Source organism: Oreochromis niloticus, linkage group LG17, assembly GCF_001858045.2.
Source record: "Oreochromis niloticus isolate F11D_XX linkage group LG17, O_niloticus_UMD_NMBU, whole genome shotgun sequence".
Taxonomy (NCBI): domain Eukaryota; kingdom Metazoa; phylum Chordata; class Actinopteri; order Cichliformes; family Cichlidae; genus Oreochromis; species Oreochromis niloticus.
In genome coordinates this window covers 2,451,188-2,476,863 of record NC_031981.2, presented here as the reverse complement: position 1 = coordinate 2,476,863, position 25,676 = coordinate 2,451,188, and the positions used below count along the sequence as shown (strand labels likewise).

General features: G+C 41.4%; 1 protein-coding gene across 2 annotated transcripts; it reads right to left on the bottom strand.

Moving 5' to 3' along the window:
* pla2g4ab (phospholipase A2, group IVAb (cytosolic, calcium-dependent)) lies at nucleotides 1-25,676 on the bottom strand. Of its 2 annotated transcripts, none has more exons than XM_003445120.5 (19): nucleotides 25,383-25,676; nucleotides 23,683-23,796; nucleotides 22,491-22,572; nucleotides 22,163-22,311; nucleotides 21,500-21,613; nucleotides 20,292-20,329; nucleotides 19,639-19,771; nucleotides 12,849-12,985; nucleotides 12,250-12,472; nucleotides 11,870-11,984; nucleotides 9,616-9,753; nucleotides 9,296-9,385; nucleotides 7,319-7,381; nucleotides 5,949-6,079; nucleotides 5,717-5,825; nucleotides 5,116-5,300; nucleotides 4,855-5,044; nucleotides 4,143-4,300; nucleotides 1-2,830 (listed from the first exon to the last, which is right to left on the bottom strand). In XM_003445120.5, the coding sequence occupies exons 2-19, from the start codon at nucleotides 23,704-23,706 to the stop codon at nucleotides 2,672-2,674; spliced, it is 2,238 nt and encodes a 745-aa protein (XP_003445168.2). In that variant the 5' UTR covers nucleotides 23,707-23,796; nucleotides 25,383-25,676; the 3' UTR covers nucleotides 1-2,671. The 2 variants fall into 2 exon arrangements, with proteins under 2 accessions (XP_003445168.2, XP_025755470.1); XM_025899685.1 differs by lacking the exon at nucleotides 25,383-25,676 and adding an exon at nucleotides 23,908-24,021.

The window sequence follows — 25,676 nt, the reverse complement described above, 5'->3', positions numbered from 1 at the left end:
TGAGATAAATTCTCTTTTATTAATCTAATTTAACAATGCACATAAACATTATGTATGTTATGTTTTGCTATTCATAATACAGTTATTAATCACAGAAATATTTTGTACACTTCTCAAGTCCCTACAGCTGACCATTTAGGATCTTGTAACATGTAAACATGGTCACAGATTGCTGAATATATATAGTAAAATATGGGGGGACAAAAGAAATAATCAAAGTTAAACTAAAACAATATTGAAAATATGAATAGGCTAATCGCAGAACTCGACAGGATGTCTTCACAAGATAGTCAATGCTATTTTAACATTTATGCGGAAACACACTCACTCACTTTCTTAAAAGTAGCCCTGATACAATGACACAATATTTACCCTATGGTTGTAGCCAGCTTCGCTTAAATTAGTCTGACATTATTACAACTCTGCAAAAAAAAATAAATCCAAACCTCTAAACAAGTTTTATGTAAGGCTTTCCAACACACAACTCTTATCTTGCTCACTCTCACAGCTCTCATGCAATCATTTCTGCTCTTACCAAGTAGCTCTTTATAGCAACAACAACAAGAGATAAGCACCCATTAAAAACAGGAACAGCAGAGTGATAAACGACAAGAGAAACAGGCTTTTTAACACACGCAGAGAACATTTAGCAGCCAGAAATTTCTCTCAGGAGCTGGTAGAGACACGATGATGGTGGTAGTATCCACAGTACCCTGGCTCAGCACTTAAGTACTAGTGGACTAGTGAGTAACTGAAATGATTAAAATGAGTTAGACAAAACCCACTTTTAGATCTTGGCCTTTATTTTCATTCAAGTGTTGGGACTAAATGATGGCTGTGAAGGTAACACATTTACAAAGTGTCCACAGACAGACACACACACTTTGCAATAGTTTCTTCTACAGTAGGGATGACCAGTACCAGATTTCGCCATGACGTGACACACTGCCACGACAATGGACTCCGTACTGAGGCAAGAAAAACCATCCTGCAATTACTATAAAGCTCAACACTTAAGTAACTAAAAGTGATATTTTTCACTTGTTTACCCCATTTTCTGTCTTTGTACTGTGTTGTACCTGACTGCTAATTATTCACTTATAAGCCTTCATAGTACATAAATATAATGCTGTCAATCTTCTCATCTGATTCAACAAGCGAAAGTAAAAAACTGCTGCTATCCAAAACCATTTTTTTCTAAAAGAATAATATTTAAAAGAACAATAGAAATGAGAAAATGCTAACAACTATTTAAAAAACTCATTAAAAATGCAACCACACAAGCAAACAGAAAAAAACACCTGATAGAAATCAGCTAAAAATAAAAAAGCAAGTTGCAAAGGTTTCATGGTTTCATCTTGCAGCAAAACTGCAGACGACTCTGTTTTGTTTTCTCGGTTTCTTTCCAACAAACTCCGCTGAAACGTAAGAGCGTGTGGGCCGGAAGTGTTCGGTGTAAAATTCCACTGCTCCGCATGCAGCCTCTGGGCCCCTGCAGGTGTAGGTGTAGTGTGTCTGATTTCAGGCCTCCACTGCTGCAGGTATAGGTGTAGTGTGTAAAATTCCACTGAGTGCTGCCATGAGGCACTACTTTCAGCTCTGGGCAGGTCTCGTGATCACGTCCTCACTTTGACCTAAGCTGCAGGTCACTGTTGAAAGGATCCGGCAGCAATCTGGGTTTGTTGGGAGGCGGGGGGACAAACACTGTCTGTGTTTAAAAAGAAAAAGCACCCTGAAACCATGAAGTCAGGACACAGAACCGGACGAGAGAAGGAGCAGGGCCGTTTCCATGGCATCCAGTTTTGTTTTTCCAAAATGGAGGCTTTAATATGAGGCACTCCCTAGAGGGGAGCAGGGAGTGCTCCTACGCTGTAGGTGGGTAAACATCACTGGGATGTTTGAGGTATCCAGAGGGGGGTGCACTTGGAGTGTTTAGAAGTTGCCATCAAACAAAACCAATGGTTACCAATAATATCCCCATCCGTGTTTTCAAACAAGCTTGCATGTTTAGACGAGCCATCCGGTAATAAAAAAAAAGAAAAAAAAAGAGGTGATTTGCATGCTCTGTTGTCACACGTTCAGTGTGGAAAGAGCTCAGCTCACAAACAGACGCAGTGCAGGAACGGCTTCCTGCGGCGTGTCCACTCACACAGCTCAGTATTTAGAAACCGCACAGCTGTGCGCTCACACACGGCTGTGAGATCCAAACGCAGCCTGCTCGCCTCAGCGGGAAGCCGCAATGGTCCACCGACATTTGGGAATGTTGCAACCGGTCAAGAAAATTTAAGTGAAGTGAAGTGAATGAGCATGTGGGTTTAAAACAGACAAAATAAAGAAAATTGTAGTTTGGGCTGCTCAGTGGATATGGAACCAATTCATTGACATTGCCCTGTTTGGTGTTCTGTTTTCACTTTCTAGTCTATCTCTCACAGCCTGCAGGGAAAGCACCTATCAGCTGTTTGTGGTCAGCAGTCACTATAGTGCACATATCATGTAACGTCCAGCTTCTTTGCAGTAGCCCTTTATCAGAAACATGTCAAACCCAGAGCAAAACAAAACCACTTCTATTACACAAAGAAAAGATCAGCATGAGAGCATTTTCCAAAAAGAAAATGCTTCGTTCTAAGGTGAAAACATAATCCCCCAAAAGCCCTGAAGTCTTAGACTGAAGCTACTGGCTATTATTCCCAAGGTGATTCACGGGCTTTCCTTGATGATCTCGTTTGAGACTCTTCTTTTTTGGGATCTCACTGAGGGCAAAAGGACGAGAGACGCTCGAGGGATTCTCCTTCTGAGACGTGATGCAGTCCTTGATGGCTTCTTTAATAACCTGCAGGGAGGGGGGCAAAGAGCGATTTTTAAAAAGGTTAGAAAGTTCAGATAAATATAATGTTGGATGAGTTTTGAATAACATCGTACTGGAAGGTAGATTTCCATATATTTGTATGGCTACCGTACTGTTCTGAAATCTAATACGCGTTGAGTCATTCAGAAAAAAAATGTTGTAGGATGCTGCTCTTCAACACAGCAGCACTTTGAGCTAATGGGTCATTATTTGATTGGTCTCATAAAACATTTAACCTCAGCTCCACACTGCAACCAAGTGGCGTGGAAGGTAAGATGAAGATAAATGAGCCACATAAAAAGAAAAAAACCCAAATAGCTGAGGGAGTAATGTCTGATGAGCCAGTAAGGAGTACAAAATATAGTAAGTAGAGTAAAAGTACATATAGTAAGTAAAAGTACATTAAAATTCAGAAAGGTCCTATAGCGGTGGAGGAAATCATATTTTGGGTGGCTGGTGCCACCCCATGCCCACCTTCTGGATACGGCCCTGACAAGGGTAGAGTTGGTACTTAACCCAATTATTTGGGAATCATTGTCATTTAGTAATTAATTAGTATTTGTCAATTAATAAATGATCAAAAGTTAGTAGATTACATAGGCTTAGGTTTATTACCGATTTATGTTCACTAATCATTTCATCCCCCAAACAGGAAACTGTGTAAACCTGTATGAGGTTCTCATTACACTTCCCCAGAACTCAGCTTGTGACACTTTAACGATGCAAAGACGAGTAAGTCGAGGAATTTTTTTTTGTCTGGCACTTTCAGATGAATCAGAGTCGGTGGGCAGATTTGTTTTATATTAACAATGAATGACGGAGGTTTTATCAGTATTTTTCCAAATCTTAGCACTGCTGGCTGACTGGACTCAAAATGCCGGAGCCTAGCATCTGGAAATATCTTGAGTGGCAGCGTAAGACTGTCTGCAACACCTGACCACCCAGTGAAATCAAAGAGGTTGAACCCTTACTCAGCACAGTGACTCAGACGTTAGCAAGTGAAAGTCACCCTGAGCTCAAAGAAATGACACACCTTTAAAGAATTAGTTTAGGCCTGTACCATCCGGTCTTGACTGAGATGAAATTTTTAATGTTGCACAATCAAAATATGAGTAGAGTCAATCTAAAATTTCCCCTTTGACAACACTGAGAATGAACAGCTGAGGAAATGAAGGAACAGCAGTTGGCCAATAACAAACCTATTCATGAATCACTTAATCTTTATGAAAACATCCACAGTGACACGCTCAACAGGTAACACTGTGGTACACCAGTTTTGTAGCAGCGCTGAACTGACCTCCAGGTTGTTGAGAGTGTTGAACTCCATCAGGTCATGAAGCTGGATAAAGGCTTCGTTGGAGTATTGGAAGTTGAAGGTGGAGTATGGTGTCTCAGGGTCGTCAAAAATGTCAAAATCGGCCAGCTCCTTCTCCTTCTCGGTCTCCCTGGGAACGCCTGACACAACAACAAAAAACGTTGGGGCACTTTTAGAGTTCAACCATGTATGTAACACTGTTCATTCCTGAAATGATACCAGACGTGTTAGTTATGGTATACTGCAATTCTTCTCTGTTTGAGTGCAAAACCATAAACAGACTCTGTTTATGTGAGTGGATGACCTATTTAATGTAAAGGAGCTGCAGTGGAGACGTGGTGATAGTGTTTGTTTGCATGGCCTCTGATATATGACCTGTTTATACATATGGTCCGCCTACTGAGGCGAGAGATTTCCTTCTAGTACCTGACTCCCCCAGGAACCATATTTCACTTGGGTCATAAAAAACACGGAATTCGTAGTTTACTGTAAGCACACACATACTCAAAGGGAGGATGGGAAGGTGGTTTCTACTGGGGTCACTCAGAGGAGGTGCCTAACTTCTGGCTGCTGACTGAATATGGTCAATTTCCCCCAGTCCAGCTTTGACGAAGAGATGCCTCATGTGCCACAACAGTAAAATTTTACCCCCCTCACACATGCTCTGGAAACCTCCACATACAGTCATACTTACCAGGCGCTTTGAATTTCCTGAAGTTGATGTTGACGAGGACAAAGTGGATGACCGTCGGGCAGTTCTTTTCACCTCTCTTTGGTTTGAAGACGTAGCATTCCTTCAGACCTTCACGGTCAAAGACTTTGGGGTCGATCTTGGGGAATGGCAGCTTGTTCATTCTAGCCCATTTCTCAGCGAGGAGAAGCTCCTGTGAGATACACATCCTGTTAGACTTACTGTGTACATGAATCATTTATGACCACAAAAGTCCAGTTTTACCTTGAACGGAGGGCTTGAGTCACTCGGTCGTGCCGAAAAGTCAAAGGAGATGATGAGGTCGACGCCGCGCTGCGGGCGCAGGATAAGGGGGTAGGGAAGGTTGTAGGTCAGGCCGCTGTCCACTACGTGGATCTTCTTGCTCTTCACATCCAGAGGCTCGTAGATTCGATCAAACTCATCGGGATCTGAACAATGATCAATTTTATTCTACCTGACTCACCAAGCAAATTGTTTAGTTTGCTACTTGTCCTTTACTGGAAGTAGAACTGCATATTTGTTTTCATACATTTACAAATACAAATATCATTTGAATTTAACAACTTAAAGAGATCATGTAAGCCACGACTTCCCTCAGCTGTGAACTGTGAAGCTTTCATTATATTTATTTCTATAGAGAGAGATGTGTGATATTTTCAGCAACCAAAAATATTTGTGCAGTTTTCCAAAATACAGAATAAAAATCAGTAAAGTCATGATGGAGTTTGGGTGAAGTTGGTACCATTGAGTCAGCAGAGAAAATATGCTAAGGTTATGTTTGATTACAGCGCTCACTGCATTAACATAGACATTTATTAAACTGTGATAAGTGTATTATTCTTGCCTGTTACAGCATCCACCTCCTCTTCAGGTGTCATAGCATGTGTTATCTCAAGTAATGGAGAGTATGGGATGCTGGTGTTCAGGTTCAGGCCCAGCATGAAGTTATGCACCTGGAAAATGAGGAGGAGGGGGGATTAGGACAGCGACCGATGCAAGCTTGCTGTTAATACGAACGCAGGAAGACTGGACTCATGCATTCGTGTATGCATAATGCATTAAACATATTCAGGTACCTTTCCAGCACGGCCCTCCCTTGTGTTGAACAAAGCAGAGTCGCCGAAGACTGACGTGAACATACGTTGAACCCAGCTGGCCTGAGCGGTTCGATGAAACTCCTCATCTGCCTCCTGGTTTTCTGTCCCACCTAAAAAGTAACACCAGGTGGAGGATGCAAAGGTGGTTAATCTAATGCGTAATGTACACAAACGTAATTAAAACAGATACATTTAAACAAAATACATTTTGCATTGTGCTGCATTGTTGCACAAAAAGTAGAAAAACATTTTTATGGGTACTGATTCATTCCAAAACTGGAATTGTTTTAAATGTTCTTGTATTTGTGACATCAACTGAAATGTATTGATACAGTGCCAATCAAGGTGATTTTCACTGTAACATAAGGACCCTACAATTTTAGAGAGAAAACACCAATAATGAGCACTGTCCACTTGGCGACAGTGGGAAGGAAGAACATTTTACAGAAGCTCCTCCCTGAGCTTGGTTCTGACGTGCTCAGAGAGGGGCAGCCATTTGTGTGAGAGGGAAAGAGATTTCAGACCTGTTTTTCTTTTGTTTTGCACTTTTGTTTTGTATTGTTAAACCCAAGACTGACAGCATGACAAGCATTCTTTCCACCAGCCAGAAGAAAATGAAACCCAGTAGAAAGACACGTCATTAATGTGTCAGAGCAGTGAAATGCATAATATGCAATAAGCTGAAATATGTAAAGAAATATGGGCACTTAAGATGCTTGTTGACAGTATCTCTGTTAACGACATTTAATTAAGCTGGAACAAAAAATAGAGGCTGAGCTGATTTGATAAATAGACATGTGTAGAGTACAATTTTAAAAAACCTATCACAACATCTTTCTTATCTAGTTTTATTTCATCTTCAGTGTCACTTGAAAAAACACTGTTGGTTTTTTTGTACCCTTATAATCCACCCACCCGTTCTCTGTCCGTCTCTTCCTCTTCCTCTTCCTCTTTGTCTATCTATAGCTGTTTCTAAAAATTCACTCAGGGCGTAGTGCAAACACTTTTACGGCTTAAAGGCATTTACGTGAATATTTACATAAATGTTTGGCTTCAATCATCAAAGTCAGACCCTGAATAAAAACAAAAATAAATAAAAACACTACAAACTCTGGCAGTTGGACAGAGGCAGAAGTGAAGGCACGCCAATCAGCACTTTATCGCGATCTGACCTCGGCAGCTGCTCCCATGCAGCTGTGCAACACCGACGAATGAAATTTGCACCATTACCACAAACTTTCACAACGTCTCAAGGGGTTCAACTTTTGCTCAAACATTTCAATGTGTCAACCAGTGTGCTGAACCTAATTTTTACTCCATCAAAAGGAACGCCGTGTATCCGAGTTCACCTTTGCGTGGCTCGTCGTCGTCCAGGGTGTCTTCTCCAACGATGTGCTGTGGTTTGATCTGCTCTGTAGGACACGAGGCAACATTTGTTAACTCGATTCAACACACACGTCAAAACTGCATCTAAACTTTTGTTTAATTATACAACTAAGCAAGCACCTGTTATTAATGCATTCTTTAGTAAGGTGGAGACACTTTTGCGTCTCAGTGTAAAAGGTCACCCTTAACATGTGCATTCAAGCAAACCGAGTCATCTCACCAGGCAACAGAATATTCGCAGGAAGCTGATTGTTGCGTTAACATCACATAAACACTCAAAGAGTCCCACGATCAATAGTGAGAAAAAAATGAGGGTGGGAATACCTGCTAGGTGTGAGAAAATAATTCTAAACAAAACAAATTCAAGTGTGACACATGACTGTGACAATAGACTCTCAGACATGACTGAACGCATGTGTCAGTGGGAGACTGCGCTGTGGAAGTTATTTTATCAGCAGATGCTTATACCAAAACAAAGAGATTATCTAAAACATAAACAAATACAAAGTACCCAGCTAACCATGACTAAAAGCAATTTCAGATTGCGTTCAGTAAATCTGTATAAAATAAGTACCGTATTTTTTGCACTATAAGGCGCACTTAAAATCCTTTAATTTTCTAAAAAATCAACGGTTCACCTTATAATCCGGTGCACCTTATGTATGAATTCTGGTTGTGCTTACTGACCTTGAACCGATTTTATGTGGTACATGGCGCTCAAAAATCTGTCAAAAATGTTTTAGTACAACTTTTGGTACGAAGCCACACTGCTTGATGGATTGTCAGAGATTTACGGCTACAGTAGTCAGGAGCCTCACGGAGGAATCTGGGTCCTAAACTCCGTCTGCTTCAGGTCCCAAAGTCAAACGAACACTGCGGCATCACTGAGAGTTAAAAACTGTCTAAATTCTTTCATCTTTAGTAAAATGATCAGCGTTGCTGCTTTACCAGGTGTAACAATTAAGTTTAACGTCTTGATGCATTCTCAATCATCCAGGAAAGTAAATCTCCAAAAGTTGAATCTGTTCATCTGGACGTAGCGTTTGATGAGAGAAACGTTTCGTCACTCATCCAGGTGACTTCTTCAGTCTCAGCTGACTGCAGGTTTCCCCAAACCTTATAAACATTATGCAAATGTACTGTTTATAAGGTTTGGGGAAACCTGCAGTCAGCTGAGACTGAAGAAGTCACCTGGATGAGTGACGAAACGTTTCTCCCACAAAACGCTATGTCCAGATGAACAGATTCAACTTTTGGAGAATTAAGTTTAACATCCAGGCATCCATGAAAACAGAATTTATTACATTTAACGTTGTTAGAAGTTAGCAGGAAGTTAGCTCTGCTATCACTTCCAACATAAATGAAGACAGAAAACTAAACAGCAGTGACGTTTGTAGGGTTACTGAAGTTGGGCTAGCTGCTATATAATGATGTGCTACGTGATTGCTAGCTACACAGCTATGTTAGCATAGCATAAACACAGTGAAGCTGGAGGATGAACGCTAACTTTTTTCCACTCGATAAAAGTTAACGTGAGGGTTCCCGATGGTTAGGGACAAATGCAATCGCATGGCAGGATGCTGTAAACGGACCAAACTTCAGTCAGGAGAACAACTGAGATAATCCATCCACAATACGAGGTTAGACATTAATATACTGCAACAACATGGGAATAGAGCAGCTGCCAGAGAATTCAACAATAATGAATAAATGGTACTGAAGTGGAGGAAGCAAGAAGAATGAGTTGAGTAAAGTTTGACTTATCTGACTGCTTTGTTTCACTTAATGCGCCTAATAATCTGGTGCGCATTAAAACCATTTAGTTGACGCCTTTTGATCGGTAGCTGAATCTGCCTTGTGGCAACATTATCGGGTCACTTTCTGAGTTATTTGGCGGTCCCAACAAATTCAGTCCAAACAAACAAAATGAAAAATTTTACCTAACTCCTCCTCCATGGTGCTGCCACCAGCTGTGTCCTTGACCCCCAGCACTCTGTTGAACAGAATTGAGAAGGCACTTCCCCACACACCTAAAAAAACATAAAAAACATGTCAGGTTTGAATCTTACATCTATTGTATCTACTTGTATCTGTTGCTCCTGAATGCATCAGACCAGAAACCCTCCGAAATGTCTGCTTTTATAGATGTGCTCACGTTCGTTGACCCTTTTATTTCCTCGGGAAGCAATAAGAGAAGCTTGTAAGTCCTGTGGAAAACTTTTATTTTTTGTATGGCTGTAGATGAAAACATCTTTCTCACCCATCAGAAAATGAAGAGGGTTTTCCTCGTACTTCTTCACAACAGTTCCCATGAAGAACTTGCTTCCAAATAGGTCAGGGGTCATGAAGGTGCCGTACTTTGCCATCCCGATTTCATACGGGCTAAACTCCACCCAGTCTGCAGATTGAAATCCCAGTGTTATGGTCACAAAAAGGAACACACAATAGTAATACCGCATTGCATAATTGCATTGTGCACTCTGACACAGGCTACATTGTTGGATAAAAACGTCATGCATGGAAAGAAACCTTGCATATACTTGACAATGACTTGCTTACAATTAAGAGAACCAGCTGCCAAACAATTAATACTATCCCTGCGTCACGCTGCCAACACAGCGGACGGGAATTTGACACTGTTTACACAGTTTGCTGCCCTTTAAGAGATGGGCACCTTTAAGTCACCACTCAGGGATAACACTTCCCAACGTCAACAGGAAAAAAACATGTTTGACAATAAACAGTACTTTGCATGTCTGCACATGTCAAAGGCGCACGCTCGCCCACACACCGTCTCCCTCGCAAAAAGGCGTAGTCAAAGATTAACACACAGTTTTCATTTTTTGCTACTGGTCATCAACGGTGGACACAGCTTCCCTTTCCTGTCAAAACACTCTCGACTTCACGTTATGTTGGAAACATTCCTCTCAGAGTCTGGTCCATGTTGGTGTGACTGCAAGAGATGATTTCCAAAGTTTTACAGAAATGATGCCACCGTTCTCCTTTTCTACTCAAAGATGCCTGAACATGGGTACGTTCTGGCCGTAAAGGGATGTGCACGGTCTGGATGATACTCAGAGAGTTTCTGGCCTTCCAGCAATTCTTTAGAATGTCTGTAGAGTGATTCTCCGTATTACAATAATCTTTCTCTGAGCTTGAACCTGTCTGGGCATTCTGCTCTGAACTTGCTCATCAACAGGATGCTTCTATCTGCATTTACTGGATGGGTGTTGTTTTCTCTTCTTAGAGCCTTTGGAGCCAAAACGAAAGCTCATTTTGTGCCCCAGGGCCCACAAACCCCGCTCTGAAATGGACTCGGGAGAGGAGAGACTCTTCATAGCGTGTTTATACACCAACCTGATGTAACATGTCGTTATGACATATTGGTAACTGCTTTTACAGACACGTATTCGCCCATAAATAGCCACTGAAGAGAACACAGACATACAAATGGACACATACTCTCACAGTGACACTACTCAGACCTCGGAAACCTCTCAAACAACAATCGCCTCTTACTTGAGCAACTTATTTCACATCTCGCTTCAGTTGGCAGCCAGGAATTTTCTACTGAAATTGTCATCGGAGATTTTAGGCAAGCAGATAAAAGAGAAAAAACAAGTTTTATCTTACTTTCAATCTTACTTTTAAAGATTTGATGAACGAGTGATGAAAACTAACGATACAAAACACGTAAATCTAGACTGACGGCAAGTTTGGCCTTGCCCTTATGCGTATCAAAGTGCCACTGAACAACATATTCATTTTTTTATAAACCTGCTGTAACAAACTACTCGGTTGTAGTCGGTTTCCTACACGCTCACACTGAGATGCCGTGAAGAAGAGTGTCTGTGTATGTCATTGTTTAAGCTTCGTGACCTCCTGCCTGTGTGTACCGCTGAATGTATTTATTGTTAAAATAGCTGAAAAGCGGTTTGTAAACCAAAACTCAACCGCCCACGACAATTTAGATTTGTGAACAGAAGCACAAACATTTCCTCGATAAACAGTTTGACGGCGTGATGGAATTCGGTGAACGCGGATAGGAAGAGTTCGTTCTTGCTAAGCATCAGAAAAGTCTCAACTTGAAAGCAAAACATGATCAGAGTATTTATTTTTACAGGTTAATTTAGAAGAATTGCAGTGTTTCAGGAAGTTTTTCTGTAATACTAGTAGAGAGTGTATATTCAGAGAGGAGCCTAAGATTGCGTGGTGGCTATATTAGAATTTAGGAAGTACTGTACAACTTAGGACTAACCCAAACTCCCACGTCACTGACCACAGGGCTTTCATTAGATGACAGGCAGCCAACCACATCTTGCCACATTCTCTTTATGGTAGCAGTAGGATTATATGGAAATGTACCGCTTGGTTATTTTGCATGTGGCTTCAGTCATCGCATCATCTACTCACTTGGTGGATATGCAAAATATTGGTGTGAAGGATTTTGGATACATGCGACACAAAATTTAACATATGACACCTGCAGGTGCTAAAATAAGAGACATATTTACCTGCAAACATGAGCTCAGAAACATCCGGCTTCACATGCAGACATGTGAAAAGAGGAAGCGGACACTGGGCTTGGTTTATTTTCTCCTGGATGTCGCTTAGCTTGATGCCCATTCTCTTGTAGGAGAGAACACTCAGTGTTAATCATCTGACCACCAAGTTTCACACGTCAGTGTGTCAGTAAGATTCACATTTCTATCTCAATGTGACTGCACAGTTCTGCGACAGTAAAAGAATGGCACGTCAGTTCGAAGAAAAGAGAAGAAGTGGCAGACAGATTTAAAGGGAAGGAACTGACTAACTTACTGGTAAAGAAAAAATCAGACAGGGGAAAATGGAGTGTTTCCAACATTAAAACAAAGAGCACGTACGAGGTTCTTACCGAGGGTATAAGTGTCTCTCCTATGAGCATACCAAAGATATCTGCAAAAGTAACCGGCTGTCCTGAGGCCTTTTTGGTCCACAGGGCCTGGATATAGTGGGTGATGTGCTTGGGCATCAACAGCCGAAGTGGGTTACTGCTAACTCTCTTCATCAACTCATTGTTGATGTCCTTCGGGCCCTTATTTGGAAAGTCAGGGTTGGCGTAGAGAGTTGACATGTACCTGCAGGAGTAAAGAGGGAGGAAGTTAACACAGAGGCACTGGCCAAAATATTGTCATGTCAGTTAATACGTGTTTTAACAATATACCTCTTTACAAGGTTTATGCAGGTACTTTACTTGTAAGGAAGTTAAATCCACTAAGTCGTGGAGACAGAAATAAGCCAGAGGTGCCTGCTTGAAGACTTCATACCAGTAGGGGAAGGCAGGAAAGTTTGCCAGAGCAGGGAGGAGCAACACCGAGGAAGATTAGGAAAATAAAACGAGAGAGAAACGTAGCAGTGGAAAAAAATGTGTAAAAATGAAAAGGTGTCTTTAGAAATAGGTCAGACAGAGGCAGGGTGTAAAGGAAACGAAGAGGAGGTGAAATAAAAACAGACCATGTGGATCCAGAGAGGCCAGCAATATATGTGGCACAGTCGAGGACCCCGGACTCAAACAGGGCCTTCATAACACCCGAAAAACCGACCATGGCGCGGAAACCGCCTCCTGACCCGGCTATTGCTACCACTGGCACCTGTAAAATACACACAGACACACAGACAGACAGTAACAGTCATAAAAGGAAGAAGACAGGCCCATGCTTACTCATATCTTTGTTACAGAATAAATGACAGCAGCTATGAGTCTCAGCTTCATTCTTTCATCTTGAGTAATTTCCCTTTGCCGTCTCTATGGGCAGCAGTTTGCTGATTGCATCATGGCTTTGCAGCGTTTTTTGACTGGTAGATTTTCAACTTTTTCAAAACTGCAGTTGTGCAACATTGCTTCTTTTTGCCGTCTGCATGGTCATTTCTGAATATTTACAAAGTCATTGTGGAGGAATTGTTGTGGCACGGTGGAAGGCATGGAACTGGATATCTCATTCCTCTGGAGCTTCCGTCACATGTTAGAAACATGAACAGACATGGCCGGAGATTACCGTCAACCCCTAAGGCATCGAGCCAAAACCACACCACCAGGAAAGCTACTGCAGCTCAGAGTACTGGAGCTGTGTGAGGCTTGTCTTTTACTTCCTGGTGTGAGAATTGTTGAGGTGTTATTTTAAATCTGAGAACACAGCGTCAAAAGCTGCACCATGGTCATGAATTTAGAAAGCCAGCAGCTCTGAAAGCAGACTCACCACGCTGTGCACTGTGTTTGACTAATGAAACCAACCATAAGGGTGGTAACAATCGCACAATGAGTCCAGATTTCACATCCATCATTCCTATCAGCCAAAAATATACGATTAGAAATAGAATAGAATAGAATAGAATAGAATAGAATAGAATAGAATAATCCTTTAATTGTCCCACAAGGGGAAATTTGGTTGTATCAGCAGCAATAACACACATATGCAAACAGAACAGGACACAGAACAGAAACACAATTTTTACATATTTACATCATGGACAATAGTTACCAAAGCAGAGTACTGTACAGTTATTAAAATTAGAGTACAGATAAGTGGCAAACCCAGGTTGTAGTGTGCAAACAGAGCAGGATACTGAAAGATGTTTAAATAGTTAAGAATATTTATGAATAACCACTCGTTACAACCAGTGTGCGCAGAAGAGCATCTGCATATGGACAACACGTCAAATCTTGGAGCAGATCAGGGGCGGATCTAGAAGGGTGGCATGGGGTGGCAAGTGCCACCCTAAAATGATCCCTTGCCACCCCAGTTTTGCATATGACAGTGTTGTTTATTAAAATAAGATAGCATTAACAGTTTGAGCGTAGTTACAGTCAACAGTGAATATAAATGCTAAAACTGAATATATTGCATAGTGTCCCCCCCTCCACCATTAACAAATGGTTCAGCCCATAGCAGGACCGGCTTTTTTCTCGTTTTCAGTAGCAAGCGATGCTTATGATTGTGCCAGAGCACATTTTGAACAACACCATGGGAATTTCGGATTTTGCACAGGTGGTTGGATGTTACACTCTGGAAATGGAAGGAAGGTGAGTGTTATTAACCCTGTGGGGTCCACGGACACGCTGCACCTCCAAATCACATGACTGATGTAAGCTGACACAGCAACAAGCTGCAGCCACGCTGAGTCTCTGTTTCAGCCCATATTGAAAGTTCGGAGTTCAAAGTTTTTAAATTTTAATTACAGGCCAGTAAATCCAGAGTTATGATAATATATATAAGCCACGCTTTTTTCTAAATACTGTCGTCATGTTTTTGTCTGTGTGTGTTTTAAGCGTTTTCTAAGGACAGCGCGAAAACAGTAAAGGAAGGAAAAAAAGCCACCTCTTTCCTATCGGTGGAAAAATGCACCATGTCGACCAATTAAAAAAAAAAAGTCAACATGTGGGATTTGGTTGTTTAGGAAGAGGGGAGAGTTTTGGGAGTGACGGTAACAGCAGCGAGACAGAGCTAGCGAGTGAGAGAGAGAGTTTTTAGATGTGGGAGATTTGTGACGTTTAGTGTGGAGTGTATACTTAGTGTGTTGTGCTGTCTTGTGTAGCTGTTCTGTTGTGTAGTCGTTGTTTTGTTGTGTGTGTCAGTGAGGGCACTAATGAATGTCACTAAGGCACATTTGCAATGTAAACAGTGTCACTAAGTAGAAAACCAGCGGAGTGATACACCTGCTGTTGTCAGGCCTGCAGGTTTATCCCTGTGCTGCTCTCTTCTGTCTTTTGGTGGACAAACTTTTTTTTTACTGGCACACATCATTTGTGGGGCATCTTATTGCGACACCTGATTGTTCTCTCATTTTAGTTTTAGTAATATTTTTAAATGGTTGTACAAAATGAAAAAACGGCAGGTGTATTGGCTGCATTTTTAGAGAAATAGTTGTATATGTTTACAAAATGTAGAATTTATATTTGCATTTCAAGTTATAAAAATTTACTCAACATGTCTGTGGGGTTTTTTTTTTTACAGTAAAAAATACTACTAGGATTTTAAGTTCTTTGTGTGATTTCAGATCAGTGATACTAATGCAGTATGTCAGTGAAAAAAAACAACTAAATTCAGTTGAGCTGAAAAGAATGATACCAAACAAGGCAAAGGGAAAAAAATCAAATGAAACAATCTGAGGGTGAAATACAAACGTAAACTCAAAAGGAGTCAAAAATGTCCGGTTGTATTTCAGACCTCAGAGGGTTAATCCAACAAATCATTTAAAAAATTAGGTTTAAATATTTGTTCATGACAGTGCAGATTACTGACATTTAGTGTAATTTAAGCTGTAACAATGTGATTGTTTTCTAACAAAAAACAGTGTGAAACTTAAGTTAGACTTGTGTTTGTAAATGAACCGCCCCATGTTGTGTAGCTTTCTGGATTTCATACTTATTGGGCTACATATTTATTTATTATACAGGCTATATAGTACATAAGATCAAAACTCACATGTTTTATGCAACTAAAGTGTATAATTATGTGGGCTACAGACGATAATTAAGTTATAGACTATATTTATATGAAAAACGTGTATACTTACTGCATTTGAATCATTTTAACCATATGTAACCACCTGCATATGTGTTTGGGGAAAAAAAAAGGCTTTGATTTTGCCACCCCATTTGATTTCTTTGCCACCCTAAGAAAATTTCTCTAGATCCGCCCCTGGAGCAGATGGGATACAACAGCAGAAGACCACACTGAGTGCCACTTCTGTCGGATAAGAACTGAAAACTGAAGCTACAATTCAAATGGAATTACCAAAATTGGCCAATAGAAAAATGTTGTCTGGTCTGACGAGTCTGGATTTCTACTCTGTTAGTTGGATGGTAGGGTTTTAATTTGGCATAAACAACATGAAAATTTGGATCCATCCTGCCTTGTATCAATGATTCACGTTGGTGGTGGTGTCAGGATGTGGGGGATATTTTCTTGGCACACCAGAGCATACCACAGTATTGACTCTGACCACATCCGCCCCTTTAAGACCACATTGTATCGATCTTCGGATGGCTGCTTCTAGCAAGATAACGCTCCCACATTTGAAACTGGTTTCTTGAACATAACAGGAAGTTCACTCCACCCAAGTGGCCTCCAGTCACCAGTTCTCAGCCCAGTAGAGCACCTGTCTTATATCAACAGTTCAGGTTGCTGGTGGTGGCGTATGATGTGGGTAAGAATTTTCATGACACACTTTGGCCCCCTTAACACCAAGAGGGCATAATTTAAATGCCACAGTCTATCTGAGCACTGTTACCAACCAAGTCCACCCCTTTATTAGCACAGTGTAGTAAAGGGGTGTTCACTACACCCATACAGGGAGTGCAGAATTATTAGGCAAGTTGTATTTTTGAGGAATAATTTTATTATTGAACAACAACCATGTTCTCAATGAACCCAAAAAACTCATTAATATCAAAGCTGAATGTTTTTGGAAGTAGTTTTTAGTTTGTTTTTAGTTTTAGCTATTTTAGGGGGATATCTGTGTGTGCAGGTGACTATTACTGTGCAGAATTATTAGGCAACTTAACAAAAAACAAATATATACCCATTTCAATTATTTATTTTTACCAGTGAAACCAATATAACATCTCCACATTCACAAATATACATTTCTGACATTCAAAAACAAAACAAAAACAAATCAGCGACCAATATAGCCACCTTTCTTTGCAAGGACACTCAAAAGCCTGCCATCCATGGATTCTGTCAGTGTTTTGATCTGTTCACCATCAACATTGCGTGCAGCAGCAACCACAGCCTCCCAGACACTGTTCAGAGAGGTGTACTGTTTTCCCTCCTTGTAAATCTCACATTTGATGATGGACCACAGGTTCTCAATGGGGTTCAGATCAGGTGAACAAGGAGGCCATGTCATTAGTTTTTCTTCTTTTATACCCTTTCTTGCCAGCCACGCTGTGGAGTACTTGGACGCGTGTGATGGAGCATTGTCCTGCATGAAAATCATGTTTTTCTTGAAGGATGCAGACTTCTTCCTGTACCACTGCTTGAAGAAGGTGTCTTCCAGAAACTGGCAGTAGGACTGGGAGTTGAGCTTGACTCCATCCTCAACCTGAAAAGGCCCCACAAGCTCATCTTTGATGATACCAGCCCAAACCAGTACTCCACCTCCACCTTGCTGGCGTCTGAGTGGGACTGGAGCTCTCTGCCCTTTACCAATCCAGCCACGGGCCCATCCATCTGGCCCATCAAGACTCACTCTCATTTCATCAGTCCATAAAACCTTAGAAAAATCAGTCTTGAGATATTTCTTGGCCCAGTCTTGACGTTTCAGCTTGTGTGTCTTGTTCAGTGGTGGTCGTCTTTCAGCCTTTCTTACCTTGGCCATGTCTCTGAGTATTGCACACCTTGTGCTTTTGGGCACTCCAGTGATGTTGCAGCTCTGAAATATGGCCAAACTGGTGGCAAGTGGCATCTTGGCAGCTGCACGCTTGACTTTTCTCAGTTCATGGGCAGTTATTTTGCGCCTTGGTTTTTCCACACGCTTCTTGCGACCCTGTTGACTATTTTGAATGAAACGCTTGATTGTTCGATGATCACGCTTCAGAAGCTTTGCAATTTTAAGACTGCTGCATCCCTCTGCAAGATATCTCACTATTTTTGACTTTTCTGAGCCTGTCAAGTCCTTCTTTTGACCCATTTTGCCAAAGGAAAGGAAGTTGCCTAATAATTATGCACACCTGATATAGGGTGTTGATGTCATTAGACCACACCCCTTCTCATTACAGAGATGCACATCACCTAATATGCTTAATTGGTAGTAGGCTTTCGAGCCTATACAGCTTGGAGTAAGACAACACGCATGAAGAGGATGATGTGGACAAAATACTCATTTGCCTAATAATTCTGCACTCCCTGTATAGCGTCCAAAGTCACCTGCTGTCAATAGAATATGGCATGTTTGTATGCTGGTGGTGTGGAAGATAGATGTGCAGCCAACAGCAGCAACTGTGTTATTCTGTCATGTCAATATGGACCAAAATCTCTAAATAATATTTGCAGCACTTTGTTGAAACTCTGAGAGCAAAAGGGTGTCGAACCCAGCACTGGCGAGGTCTATCTAATAAAATAACCAGTGAGTATATATAATGTCAATAGTTTCCATTTATGTTTTGAGCTTGCCCCTCCGCATAAGACACTCAGTATAGCAATGTCTTTATGCACCTCGATCATCCAGGTAAGTAAATCCCAAAAGGTTGATTCTGTAACTCTGGACGTAGCGTTTTTAGTGGGAGAAACATTTTGTCATCCAAGTGACTTCTTCAGTCTCAGAAGTGAAAACGCTTAATGATCCCATATGTGTCAGGAGTATCGAAACAGTTGAGACACATATTTCTAAACACTGTGTCTCTGTGGCTTTTAAACCCCAAAACACACTGTACCAAAAATTGGTCCACCCCAAGGATCGGGTCCCCCGACACAAACAGAGTAATGTAGTGTACGCTGTTAAGTACCAGGCATGATTTATACATTGAGGAAACCAAACAACCTCTGGCAAAGTCGATGGCAGGAGAGCCAACTCGTCAGGCCAGGACTCTGCAGTCTATTCACACCTACAGGCCAGTGGACACTCTTTCAATGATGAGGATGTACACATCCTGGACAGGGAGGAACGCTGGTTTGAGGGCGGAGTCAAGGAGGCCATTTACGTGAAAAGGGAAAGACCATCTCTGAATGGAGGAGGGGGCCTAAGGGTACATCTGTCACCATCTTACAATGCTGTGATTGCAGCCATTCCCCAACTCTCTGTGAATGGTACTCATGGCCATGGATCAGTGGTTGTTGATCAATGGTCATGACAATTTGCATATTAATGATCAAGAAACTGACCTCCCAGCCCGTTGTTCCTTCAGTGGGCTGGTTTCAGTCATTGTGAAAATGTCCTGTTTATAAGGTTGGAAACCTGCAGTCAGCTGAGACTGAAGAAGTCACTTGGATGAGTGACGAAACGTTTCTCCCACTGAAAACGTCCAGATGAACAGAATCCACCTTTTGGGACCCAGTGTAGCATGTATACAGTGTTGAAAGTAAACCAGAGCATACAGACTGATGCTGAGACTGTGGTGGGTGCAGATTTTGAAGCGTTCAATGAATGGCAGCTGGCATCATTAAGCTCCAAAACATTTGCTGCCATAATGAAAAATATGATCAGAGTAACTATATCACAGCTTCACTTCATTCAAAAAGGCTTTTTTGCACACAAAACAGTTTGCATGTAAAATGTGTGTTAAAATGATTTTGTTCCACACCTCTTCTGGGTGACAAGGATCCTCAGTGCATAGCAGCTTCTTGATGCCGAGCATCACCTTTTCTCGACGGGCTTCTCTAAATTGCTTCTCCTTGTCACAAAGGGTGTGGCTGAACCGCAGGTCCAGGTTTGTACTGCAGATAAAAACAACAAGAGGGAAGATTACCAAAGCAGTACCAGTACCAGGGAAGCAGCACCGGAAACACCTGTTTCACATTTTGTATTTAGAGGCCGATATAGGCTGTGATCTCTTAATAACAATACTGATAATGCTGAAACTGATGGTGATGTGATTTGGGGCATGTTTGGTGTTTAACACAACCACAAATAGTCGTGGCCTCAAGGAATTCATTACACACCCTTTTTTACTGAATTACCTCTCAAACATGCATAGTTTTTTTGAAATCCTCCCACTGACCTTCCTGCAATTGTGCCATCAAAATTCCCATTAATCTTATTGTTAGAATGACTCAGCTTACATTTGCTGAATCGTGCTGCACCTACTTTCTCATTTTAACCTATGGTATGCTCCAGGGGAGTTTCTGCAGTTTCAAACCTGCAATAATTCTGAAAGGCTTAGTTTGATCTTAGGTTAAACAGTAAATGTTGCTGTGAAACAAAATAAAACTATTTGATTTTAAAGGTATTACATACCAGATCTCCAGTGACATCTCTAAGTGCACTTTGGTTGCCTGTCAAAATAATTAAATATGTGGTTATTGTACATTATTTAATTGTGGTTGACGGGGGAAAGGGGGCAAGAAATAAACACAGAAACACAACTGATCCTTTCGAAGTCTCTTGGAAATACAGATTGTACTTTTCTATTGTGATCTGTAACGAAAAAAGCTTACAAGGTTACTTTGCTGATACTTTGTAGCCTCCATACTCGTTTAGTGCGGAATCTGCCTCTGTGGCCATTCACTGACACTTCTTTTAGGACATTATCAAATAAAATATCAAATTAAAATATTAGGTCATTATCTTCTTTCAGCAGCTATACAATCTGAAGTTTTTACTTCAGTTTTTCTTTTTTTTAGTTAAAGGGCACATATAGTCTTCAAGGCAGTCTTTCTGTGGATCTCTAGACCACTTCCAGCACTCATGCTACTTGTAAATTGCTCCATGGAAATTTAGCTATGTCCATATTCATGTGAAGAACTGCAAATTCAGCAGTTCAAAGTTGACCAGTACGCGAACGTGAAGTCCTGTATCAAACTTTTTGTTTTCAAGCAGTTTAAGCTTTTTCAAGGTAATAATAGATAGCATTTATATATGACCCTCAAAGCGCTTTACAATTCCACTATTCATTCACACACTGGTGGAGGCAAGCTACAGTTGTAGCCACAGCTGCCCTGGGGCAGACTGCCATATCGCGATGGCGCAATATGGTAGCCTACCAGTAGGTGAAGTGTCTTGCCCAAGGACACAACGACCAAGACAGACAGAGCTGGGGATCGAACCAGCAACCTTTCGGTTGCAAGATGAGCTTCCCAACCCCCTGAACCACGGTCGCCCCCAGGTGCACAGAACACACTTGTCTTTAGTTGTGAGCAAAATTAAATTAGATTAGTGTAACAATGAAAGCTTTTTGTGCAAAATTCTGAGGCATGAGGAGGAGAAAATTGAGCCAAACTATGTTTTTTGCTCTACTTGCCACTTCATCCACTTCCATATGGTCAGAACAAGACTTCCATGAAGTAATCTAGACATAGCAGCCGTGCTGAAAAAGATCTAGAGGCGCACAAAAAGATGCCTCTAATTCAGATTGGGTTTTTAATTTTTTTAGACGAACCTTCTACATGATTGCTTATAACATAATGACGATAAATAATGAAAGTCAGACGGATTAACTTTCTTACTTTGCCAATGAGGAACACCTCCATCTTTGTCTGGCCCACTTTGAGTTTGGAGATTTCGAAGGATGCTGTCCCAAGCGTCTCATCCATCACGTAGTTGGCATCCATTAATGTTAACTGTTGGACATGAACAACAGCAGTTTGTACTCAAATAGAAATTGTGGCAGGTGTTCAGTTCTTCCAACTGGCTAGTTTTGTTGATTAGTTAAATTGATTATGACTTCGACGGTATATGCAGATTGCCTTCACAAACATGGGTCGCACTAAGGACCTCACCGAATTCGAGTGTGATGCTGTAACAGCATCACACAGTTTCAACTGTAAACGGTGTTATTAGAAAGTAGAACCATTTAGAAACCACGGAAACTCAGCCTTCAAGTGGCAGACCGCATAAAGTCACCGGCCAGCGCTGAGGTGCAAGAAGTCTTTAAAAGTCACCTCATGGCAGGATTTTCCATTAGTCATGGATGTAAATATGTAGGCCGCTTGTGTAGCTTACCCCAAACTAACACTTGAGTCATTCAAAGACTAGTTTTTTGGATGATGTTAACATATCACCTCATAGCGAGCTACAAGTGTTGGGCTGTGTTTATGTGGGATTGCGCTCCATGACATTACTTCTTGTCATCCTGTGCTGCGCTCTGTTACAGTAAATGCAGGTCTAACCTCCAGAACGTTGTGCTGGTTGGGGTCTAAAATGAAATGAAAGGTCTCGTTCCATTTTGGGTTGATGTCGTTGTCTATGTGCTTGGTCCTCTTTCTGCTTTCAGGGGCCGTCGGGATGAAAAGCTCCACATATGGGTCTGGAGTGTCCACTGGGCGCACAAACAAGTTCAACAGGGTTACTACACAGCTGAAAACCAAACTCAAAATAACCATCATCAAGTGCTTTTGTATTTCTTTTACTGTAAATTTACATGGATTACATTCCAACAATATGAAGTAAAAGCATGGTAATATGTTACTGTAAGGAAAAAATTATATAAGCACTTACGCAGGTCGCCCAGCGCTCCCTTGGTGACGTTCTGAGCTCGAACTACAGTCACTGTGAATTTGTGAGAAAACTGCTGCTCCACCTGCAATTTGGACATTCAGAGTTCAGCCTCACTTCATTGCTTCATGAGAAAAAAATCACATCAACCATGTTGAGAGCAAAAAATGAACACATCCAGAACATGAGAACATCTGGGTTTTTTGGCAGGTCGACACAGAGTGCCATTCCCCTGTGAAACTCTCCAGTTAAGGATACGCTTCCCAGCTGTGTTCACACTGTGCTACGACAGCTTTCTCCTTATATTTTGACAGTACTGCAAAATTTGTAGCCCTTTCCCAAATACTGTGACTCTAATAAATACTGTAGATGAGCATTTAATGGGACCGTACTGTAAACCCTTTATATATTTTACAGCAACCCTTTCACCTCAGTTACCCTTGTGCTACATTGTCGTATCCCTGAAAGTTTGGTAGCACACTGAAATGAAAGTTAAAGTATTGGACACTGTTCAAATACGACTACTTGAAGGTCCCAACAGTGTTCCCTTTGTCATTTCTAGATATTAGATCTCTCCAATCTCACAGAACAGATGTTGTTTTGAATTTCTGCGTGTTGCAGTGCAGTTTGATATTGTGACTATTTAAGATTCCTCTTTCTGGCAGCCTTTTACACACTCTTAAATTATTTTTAAAAACCCAAAAGACGAATAGTTTCAACGACGATTTGCAGATCTGTAAAACAGGAAGTGCTGTGAGACTTTTTTGCAGCTCCCCTCTCGCCCCTTCTTGTTAAAAGGCCGCTTGTTCAGTTTTTCCTCTACAACGCTGTGAGCTTAATTATTTTATGATTTATGATTATGGTACTAAATAAATGAAATTTAACTGGAATTACGTGATAAAAACTCAGACGTCACACTGATCAAACAATATGCATATTTTTCTTTTAAAACAACCCTTTCAACCTTGACTTCCACCAACATGGAAATGAAAATGGCCTTGACGTTGACACGCTCATTGTTGCGCTTACACCCAAGGCTGTGGCTTGCGATAAGAGGGAATTTTTTTAATACCAGTAAACTAAGAACTTCCACAGAATTATTTGTGTCACGGTTGATGCCAAAGAAACCGTCCACTTTTGTTTTGGCCTCAGTTTTATTTACAGTCATGTAAACACACACTGTGTCGACACTCACAATTATATTGGAAGCCATTGTCATGTGAGGTGAGCAACTCGCAGGGAAGCCTTCGTCAAGATGTGAACTTTAGGTCAAGAGAACATATCTGTCACAAACTGCAGCACCGAGAGCCTGAAATATGAAACAAAGAAGTGCAAACAAAGGGTTAGAGTTTGAACGGGCTGAAAAAAGAATATTATGTTACTATTAAAACTGTGATGCAAACGACAACAAAATACTAACATCATTACCGCGATTTACAGCTTTAGTTTTAGCCAGAGTTGCAGCAAATGGACATATTACAATATCTCTTGAAAGGATGCCTTTCCTAAACAAAACACTTTTTTTATAGTGCATTGGAATTTTTAAAAATAAGTCGCTTCGCAAATACCAGTGAAGTCTTTTACATCTTGGCAGGGGTAAAAGGAAGTGTGCTGAGCCACAAAATCCCGATAAGAGGACTGGGCCAATAGAAATGGGGTGTGTGTGTGTGTGTGTGTGTGTGTGTGTGTGTGTGTTCACCACAAGCATGTGTTAAGAGAGCGAGAGAAAATATGCCAGTAAAGGGAGGAGGGTCTTCCCTGAATAAATGCAACATGCTGGACGACAAAATGTAAAGCTTAGTGCGCATTTGCAGAATAGGTGGCAAGGTGGCTATTTTTAGCAACGCGAACGCCTTCTCTTTGTGATGTCTGAACACCATATCGTGATAAGAAATTTGCATAGATATGTGTATGTCTATGTGTGTGAGTGCGAGTGTAAAAGTGATAGCATATGAAGGTCACCAGCCTTTTCTCTGCTGCTCACCAAAGTGTGTAATTACTGAGAGGACTGAGAGCACGTAGAGCGTCTGTGTGTTCACAGAAGCGGTCACGTACTTTGCATCAGTGGTCCAACTTCGGACGGTGCCAGTTCACTCTGCCCTTGTTCCGCTGCTGCATACAATGGGCGCATGCAGGCTACAGAGCCCTGCAAGTGTGCCAGCTTCAGCAAAGCGCCGCGTGGCAGCAAATTTTCATATGAGGATGCAGAACGCGAAAGAGACTTGCAGCGACGGTCTATAATGCAAAACAGCTGCCGCAGCTGTGGCTTTCACCGGAGCACAGTCAGGCTCCTCCTGGGCGAGTGTGCTCCCACCTGAGCCACACAAGGAGCAGGTCGGAAGACTCACTTCAGTGAATCACTGTGCGTGTCTCCAGAGAAAGATTACGCCGAGGAGTCATTGCAATTTAATTCTTATACGGATTAGAGGCTTCACGCAAAACTTAGCATTAGGCACTGCTAAGAGGCTTTACATTATTCTTATTAGCCCGGCAGATTAAGGGCAGATCAAACAAGGATTGATGATGTTATGAGTGCGCTACATGCGATGCTGAGTAATGTTAGTCCTTCTAAGGCAGTAAAGATGTGGTGGATACTATGAATTTGCATTTATATAAACATGACACATGATATAAAATATCTATGAAGGTAGAATAAACATAATAATAATTCGCAAAAGTTCCGTTTTATTCAGTTTTACTTGTGTATCCCTGCAGTGATCGGTCCTATTTAAACTGGCCTGTGAGTTTCCTTGTCTTCGGCGTCGCGTAAAATTTAAGCCTTGGCTGTTTAACCCATTAGGAGCAAAGGCGCAGACCTCCTCCTTTAAACTGCGCCCAAACCCGTTTGAAAAAACACATCAATGTGCCTAAAAAGGAAAGGAAATATCCACGTACCTTAACAGGCGCATGCTATCAACTCACAAATCCAGAAAAATGTCTCATGTCGATAACACCAATAGCTCGGGAGGTGGAGAGGAGGCGCTACCGTACCCGGCAGTGAGCAGTATCGTAGCTTATTACGTTTGCATCGAGAGAAAAAAACAAAACTACCGGAAGACAATAAAAATATAGCGGGGTTTAAATGCTGGTTTTAAAAAAAGATGGTCAAGATTCTTTTAATAGGAAATTTCCGAGTAGCAGTCAGACTGACTCCGATTTTGAGACTTGATCCAAATATGCACGATCATC

What these genes read in the sequence shown, in the direction of transcription:
- pla2g4ab (XM_003445120.5), bottom strand. Translation starts at nt 23,706, where the DNA reads ATGACAATGGCTTCCAATATAATT. An exon ending in GGGAGCGCTGGGCGACCTGC is followed by an intron (nt 22,312 to 22,490) that starts GTAAGTGCTTAT and finishes TTGTGCGCCCAG; the next exon opens with TGGACACTCCAGACCCATAT. An exon ending in GGAGGTGGATGCTGTAACAG is followed by an intron (nt 5,301 to 5,716) that starts GCAAGAATAATA and finishes ATCATTGTTCAG; the next exon opens with ATCCCGATGAGTTTGATCGA.